This window comes from Akebia trifoliata, chromosome 6 (genome assembly GCF_017979445.1).
Source record: "Akebia trifoliata isolate Shusen 1 chromosome 6, ASM1797944v1, whole genome shotgun sequence".
Taxonomy (NCBI): domain Eukaryota; kingdom Viridiplantae; phylum Streptophyta; class Magnoliopsida; order Ranunculales; family Lardizabalaceae; genus Akebia; species Akebia trifoliata.
Genome location: NC_141380.1, coordinates 1,762,888 through 1,770,227, shown reverse-complemented (window position 1 = coordinate 1,770,227; position 7,340 = coordinate 1,762,888). Strand labels below are relative to the sequence as shown.

General features: G+C 36.0%; 1 protein-coding gene across 3 annotated transcripts; it reads left to right on the top strand.

Annotated features, from left to right (window-relative positions):
* The first annotated feature begins 540 nt into the window (after positions 1-540).
* Positions 541-7,340, top strand: LOC147399490 (chlorophyll synthase, chloroplastic-like). Of its 3 annotated transcripts, none has more exons than XM_086444863.1 (15): positions 541-729; positions 854-898; positions 995-1,071; positions 1,740-1,827; positions 2,438-2,523; positions 2,641-2,727; positions 3,962-4,027; positions 4,106-4,189; positions 4,296-4,357; positions 4,719-4,794; positions 4,895-4,957; positions 5,037-5,118; positions 6,019-6,077; positions 6,593-6,640; positions 6,918-7,340. In XM_086444863.1, the coding sequence occupies exons 1-15, from the start codon at positions 624-626 to the stop codon at positions 6,978-6,980; spliced, it is 1,092 nt and encodes a 363-aa protein (XP_086300989.1). In that variant the 5' UTR covers positions 541-623; the 3' UTR covers positions 6,981-7,340. The 3 variants fall into 3 exon arrangements, with proteins under 3 accessions (XP_086300989.1, XP_086300988.1, XP_086300987.1); XM_086444862.1 differs by having other exon boundaries at positions 998-1,071; positions 6,001-6,077; positions 6,918-7,331; XM_086444861.1 differs by having other exon boundaries at positions 6,001-6,077; positions 6,918-7,322.

Below are 7,340 nucleotides of genomic sequence, written 5' to 3'. Positions count from 1 at the left end.
AAGAGAGTTTCTATTTGCACCCCAACTTTTACTTATCACACCTTGATTTTTTAAATTTTCTATCAACCCCAAATAAAGATTAAATCTTTGCTTTTAAATACAATTTCAATAGTACAAAACATTATACCACTCAAAATAAATTCATGAGTTCTTTATGATTCATGATTTTAAATTGTTCAACACGTCTCAATATCGTTCACAAACAAGACAAATAAACAAGTCAAACGTATCGGACGGGATTTTAAAACTATGATTTATTTTTTTCATTGTTGAATGAGACGACTCAAACGATCGAAAAATTCATCCGAGGTGACTCAGTCTCATTCATGGATGAGACATTGAAATGAGTTTTAAAATCATGTCGAATGAAATCCTAAACCCAAAAAATAGAAATTTTAAGAAGAAGAAAAAGAGAAAGATCTTCTATTGGCAGCCCAACTTCTACTTATTTTTCTTTAATTTTAACTGGATGTAATAAGTAAAAGTTGGAGTGCCAATAGCATCTCTCTTAAAAAATTGAAGTCTGCAGCCCGCTTCCATCAGATCGCTCATTTGCACCTAAAGCAGGTCTTCGTCCCTCTCGAGTCTGAACTCTGAACTGAGTATAATAAGCTTCGTCATCAATGGCGACTGTCACGAACTCTGTTTTATCTATAAGATTGTCTAACGGTAAATCCATCAGTCTTCGTTCCCATAAGGTTCTAAGGCCGGCATCTGTTTCTCTCATCAGTAAGTCTTTAATAAGATGTAGTAGTTGTAGTTGATACTTCTGCAAACTTCGAAAAACCCTATTTTTCTTAATCTCTCACAAATCACAAAGAACTTACGAACAGAGATTACTAAAAAATTTCAGGGAGGAGATTTGTGATCAGAGCAGCTGAAGCTGATGGGAAAGAAGGTCCTCTCTCTTTGTATATCTCTATAATCTTAGTTTAGAGGTTGAGAAAGAAAATATGAATTGGTGTGATTAGGGTTTTGTGTTTCGTTTCTATAGCAGGAGATAAGGCGCCAGTGGCCAATGGTTCGAGCTTCAATCAGCTAATGGGCATCAAGGGAGCGGCACACGAAACAGTGAGATTTTACTTTGTTGTTCAAATGCTGGAAAAAGCTCAAATTTGATTGAATGAAATGTTAAAAAAAAAAAAAAAATAAGAAATAAAAAAAATCTCTGATCATGTTTCTAATCTGACATTAATTGCCATCTCACGCTAGAATTAGTGCATTCAAAAAGTGGGCAGTTTAAGTTTAAGTAGGTTATGGGGTGCGAACGAAATTTCTGACGGAGAAATGGTTATGGGAATGAATTTGGTGGTCTTTGGAGAGGAATGCATCGTTGATTGTTTGGTGGAATGTGGTGCAATAGAAGATTCTTAGGCTAACTCGTTCAATTTTCGTAGAAAATTCAATGTGAACGTCAACTATTTTATTGATTCATGTAAAGTCAGTCAGTTTGTTGGTGGGTTGTTACGTGATCATCAGGGCATGGCTCAGAGTAGTGAGTGCAAGGACTCTTCGAATTAACGGAACACGTGGCTTGAGATAGAATTGAATGGATGAACGTGATTCAATCGACCCCAGATTTCTGGGATAAGGGTTTCGTGATGATGATGACAATGATTGGGCTGAATTACACTACACTTTTACAACCATACTTGCTACTTGGCTTGTTTTTTATATGACTGTTTGCAACCCAAGTTATTTTAAAGTAGACTTTGATTGTTAAGATATTTGATGTGCAGAATAAATGGAAGATTCGTCTTCAACTTACGAAGCCTGTTACCTGGCCTCCTTTAGTTTCTGGAGTGGTCTGTGGTGCTGCTGCTTCTGGTATCTCCCCCCCCCCCCCCCTTTCCTTTTTTTTTTTTTCCAATTTAATGAATCTGTTTATAGATATTGACCCGGAATTTCTAGTTTTCCTTTTGGTATGCTGATATTGTAGAACCATTTGGATGTAAGTTCTTTTTAACAAGTTCCTTGGGGAATTAAACTCTTGTTTCTCTCACTTTGAACTGCTACGAGAATGTATTCCACATTATTTATTGTGCCATTTCTCAGTACCACCTACAATTTCTCAATGATACTAAAGCACTGAAAATAGATTCAAGTATAAAGTAATGATGTTCACAGAAAAAAGTTGTTTAATTGATTTGGTTCATAAATAAATTTGTGTGGTATATTTAGTGTTATGCAGTTTTCAACCGATATGGAAATTTGTGGTGTTACCCTAATTTTTATTTTTTTGGTATTAATTATGTGTGTGTATATATATATATATATATTATTACTTGAAAAATCTCATGTGCGTGAGACGTATGCCTCGAGGCACGCACTGGCCAGCTGAGTGCTTTACCTTGCTACTCAGCTTCTGAAACATTAATTCCATATACTGAAGTGTTCATTATGCACTTGCAACCTTTTTATTTTTTTTGCATTGCAGGGAATTTCCATTGGAACACGGAAGATGTTGCTAAATCAATTGTTTGCATGTTAATGTCTGGCCCATGTCTCACTGGTTATGCACAAGTAACTTCTCTTCATGGCTGCAAAGCTGGTGCTTGCTTTTTCTGTATTTATTGGCTCAAAATCCTAATTATGTTTATTAAGTGGATTAGATCATGTATGCTTGTTTCACATTCATAGACACTCAATGACTGGTATGACCGAGAGATTGATGCAATCAACGAACCGTATCGTCCGATTCCTTCAGGAACAATATCTGAGAGTGAGGTATGTAATTTAATTGATTCACTGGTTATCGATTAGTTCTTATTTTCATTCATTTGACTTCCTCTTGAAGGAGGCGATGCTTTTGCTTTTGTACTGGAAATGCTTTGATTATTTGAAATGTTGTCTATGCCCTTTATTGGATGTTCCACGTGACACTTGTTTTTATTATCCTATAAATTTGACTTCCACATGGAAATAAGTGAGGTTTTGTTATTGTTCTTGAAACTCTTTAATTGTTGTACTATTATACCCTTCTCAATGTGTATTAGCCATGCTCTTGTATGGATTTTATCCAGGTTTTGTCACTACTAGAGTGGAGGACCATTTGTACAAAATGCCTCGATCCTAAGGACCACCTCAGCTAAGGAATTCGTAATGGTTGAGAACACAATTGTTCTCCTCTTTATTGAGAGAATAGGACCAAGAAATGAGAGAAATTTCTGAAGTATATTCCTTGAGAAGAGAATACTTTGCTGACCATCCCCAAAACACCTCAAATACTTTATTGGGAAACATCCAAAACATGCCAAACAAATTAAGAAAGTCAACCAACATAACTTTTAGAAAAGTTAGTGAACGAGGAGATGATGCACTGTCTCCTCCTCACCTTTGCACGCAATGCATGTATAGGATTCTGGAATCCCCTTAACTAATAAGATGGTTTGTTATGAGAATCTTATCCAATATAGTGATCCGATCAAAGAAAGCTACCTTGAATGGTACAAGAGATCTCCACAGGACTTAAGCAAGGAATGGAGAGAGGTCCAAATAAGTAAGGCCTGTATAGAAGGAACAAACTGAAAACTGAAAACTATCCTTTCGGGGTTTCATTTCTACTCACAGATTTACTTCCAAAGGATTCAAGGTGATGGAGCGAAGTCTCTCTAAAGAGACACCATAGTATTGATTTCCTAGTTGATAAGATTCCTACTCAAGCCGTTTCCACTCACAGATATGCTTTCAAAGGATTCAAGGGGATAGAGCTTAAGTCTTTATGAAGAATTGCCTTAGTGTTGATTTCCCAGTTGTTAAAATTACTTCTCAGCAATTGATTCATAACTCTATGGTGATAAATAAAAATAAATAATTCAGAAGTATGCAAGAAATTGAGAATGTTTAACTCTGTAAATATGAAACATCGAAGTTGCAATTATGACAGAATGTGCAATGTACTTGTTAAACTAGTATTGTTAAATGAAGCTCACCTTGCTTCTAATGGAAGCTGTTGTTTCAGGTGATTTCCCAGATCTGGTTGTTGCTTTTAGGAGGCCTGGGCTTGGCTGGTTTATTAGATGTGTGGGTAGGTGTTCTAAATGAATGACACCTTCCTAAAATTATTAAAGATGAATTTCTGTTCCTGAATCTCTCTCTTTTTTAGTCAGGGCATAACTTTCCTGTTGTTTTCTGCCTTGCTCTGGGGGGGTCCTTGATATCATACATATATTCTGCTCCACCTTTAAAGGTTGGTGATTCCTTCTCTCAATCGTGCTACTAAAACTACCCTAGTTGTTCTGATGGTTGAAGAAGACAAACAGCTTATCCCTTACTGCTTTTCAAGTATGTTGCAGCTCAAGCGGAATGGTTGGATAGGAAACTTAGCTCTTGGAGCAAGCTATATCAGTTTGCCATGGTTGGACATCTTTTCTTGTAGTTTCCTTTATTAAACTGATTTTGACAAGTTTTCTGACTAAGAGAGTGTCGGGTTTTTTAGCATCCCATGCTTCGTTGCTGACTCTGCCCTTTATTTTATTACTGATGATCTTAAAATAGAAATCTAAGTTATTTGTCAGATAGACCTTAAGGACCTTCTAGAAATTCCATTTTGATAAATGATAAATGTGACTCACATGCAAGGCAGACCACTCTTATTGTCTAAAGACAGCTACAATGGGTTTCCTCTGTAAAATTGTCTGCTCTTCAGATGTAAAAATAAGCATTCTTCGGCATCCTTGCTATCTGACATATTTTTGGACAAATCCATTATCTGGCAGGTGGGCTGGTCAGGCTTTATTTGGGACTCTTTCGCCTGACATAATTGTCCTCACACTCTTGTATAGTATAGCTGGGGTAGGTATGCTCTCCCCAGACAGCAGTGTCTTAGACCTATCTGAATTAATATCTTACACGATGCGACCATTAACCTAGTTTTTGCCTTCTCACGTTTCAGCTGGGTATTGCCATTGTAAATGACTTCAAAAGTATCGAAGGAGATAGGGAGTTGGGACTGCAGGTTTTTTCTTCTCTTATTTAGCTGATTTTGCATTTGAAATAAAGGGTTTGACCCTTTGTGGTTATGATGTTTGAAACAGTCACTTCCAGTGGCCTTTGGCATTGATACCGCTAAATGGATTTCTGTTGGTACCATTGACATAACTCAGATAGCCATCGTTGGTACGTTTATTTTTCAATTCGGATTGAAAATTTGGAATTTTTGGCTTATAATTCATAGGCATCTTTCTTTGTTAATTCAGGTTTGATATCAAATTATGGCCTTAATGAACCAATAGTATGTTCTTAACTTCTTATCGGTGGTAATTCTTGAAGTTGCCACTTGGTAAGTTGGTCTATGATTGGTAATTCCAGACCTGGAATCAAATCCCACCTTCACCCATGTATACCTATTGAAAATAGGGCTAATTCTTGGCCATTTGCAAAATACGAGGGAGTGGAAAACATGATTTTAGTCATTCCATATCTTGCATTCTTTTGGACATCACATAAACAGTATCAGATAGCCATGACCATTAGATCAGGTTGGCCCTTTGACTCAGGTTTTTCAATGGTGGGTCCCAACTCCTTGATGTGTTCATGTGTGAGTAATCCTCAGATGGTATTATATTTTATATCATTTAGTTGGTCCAAAGTTTGAAGAAATATTTAGAATTTTAAATTTCTAAATACATCAAACGACTTAATGCCATCATGCATTCATTTTGATAAGTTTTATTGTACTCCCATCCATGTTTGATATCACACTTATTGCCATATATGTTGGTTATATAATGCAAACTCAATGAATCATCTATAGATGGATGGATAGTGTTAACAGATCTTTATTGCAAGCTTAATTATTTCTATTGTTTGTAATTCATCACTTTCATTCTTTAATGTATTATATCATGCTTTGGTTTTCAATAATCTCCTTGTAACTTCACTAAAATACAACACACATGAGCTGCTAAGTTTCAACTATTCTTCTCATTCAATGTTGATCATCCTATAACAATTTGCAATGTAGCATTCATTTTGATTCTGTGTTGGTGATAATTGCAGGTTATCTCGTGGGTGCAGGTAAACCAATTCATGCCTTGACCCTGCTTGGTTTGATAATTCCACAAGTGGTTTTCCAAGTAAGTACATAGTCCTCTTTTTTATTTTTTGATGTCGTTTGCTTGCATCCACCAATGAATTTCGCTAATCAAAAAAGGTTCTAGGATGCACCACTTTCAGATGTAAGATGGTTATATCAGAGGCCTCCATAGTTGATCTCTGTAATCGATCACTTCTCTTCCACTAAACTTTTCTTATTTTACCACAATATCTTGACTATGATATACACACTCCAGTAATTTAGTATTGCATGTACATTCATGCTCATGTCCCTAGGCACTCTATAGGTCCTGATGCCCTATGTCCATCCTAGATCCAAAACAAGTTCATCATCAAAGCTACATCGACTAATATCTGATTTGTCCTAATCAATCACGTATCTCCACAAACAATAAAAACTGGCCTTGAGTAATAAGCTCTAGTTCTTCATATCCTGTGTTTTTATTTTATTATATTTTGTCTCTTAAAGGAAAATGCTTGTTATCTGTAAACCATATTTCTACTCATGGAGGTGCTTCTGCCAATGTTGTTGCAGTCTCGATATTTACTGAAGGACCCAATTAAATATGATGTCACATATCAGGTAAATTCCTCCGTGTTTTTAAATGCCTATATATTGTATCATGACACTGGATTTCTTCAAAATGACAATCCAGATATTTCAAAATGATTTTAGAAAACGAAAAAAACGTTAGGATTTGGGTTATCAGAACAATTTTCAGAAGAAACATTTTTATTGGTTTTATTTGACATTGATGAACACTGAATTGAGTAGGATGGATCATCAATTCAGTTCGTAAGCATTGGATGCAACCATTGTTTTTCGTAAAACTCAAGTTGGTCTTTTGATCTTAACTCAGGCTAGTGCACAGCCATTCCTTGTGTTGGGTCTCTTGGTCACGGCTCTAGCGACTAGCCATTGATTCTTGCTAGTAGTTGCAATGCACACACTCTCAGGAGAGGTCTGGGTTAACATGGCACAGAAGGGACGGTTTTATGTTGTTCGCGCATTTGGTCAGCAAGGTGAGATAACCCAAATATCATAGAACATAGATGAAGGTTGGTGGTGGTTCATGGTTAGTAATATAACAACTTAGCAAATTATTTTTTGAATGTAAAATTCACTTGCTAGGTGCTACACTGTTTCTCCCAAAGTCAACTGATAACTTCTTTTTTTTTTTTTTTTAATTTTTGTTTCAGCCCTACTTAATTAGACGAAAACACCTGTCATCTTCAGCCATTTTCTATTTATATTTTGTTATAATAAATGGGGAAATGAAGGG

Coding starts and splice junctions, on each gene's coding strand:
- LOC147399490 (XM_086444861.1), top strand. CDS start 624: ATGGCGACTGTCACGAACTCTGTTTTATCTATAAGATTGTCTAACGGT. Junction 2,728..3,961: donor GAACAATATCTGAGAGTGAG/GTATGTAATTTA, acceptor CTGTTGTTTCAG/GTGATTTCCCAGATCTGGTT. Junction 4,190..4,295: donor ATTCTGCTCCACCTTTAAAG/GTTGGTGATTCC, acceptor AGTATGTTGCAG/CTCAAGCGGAATGGTTGGAT.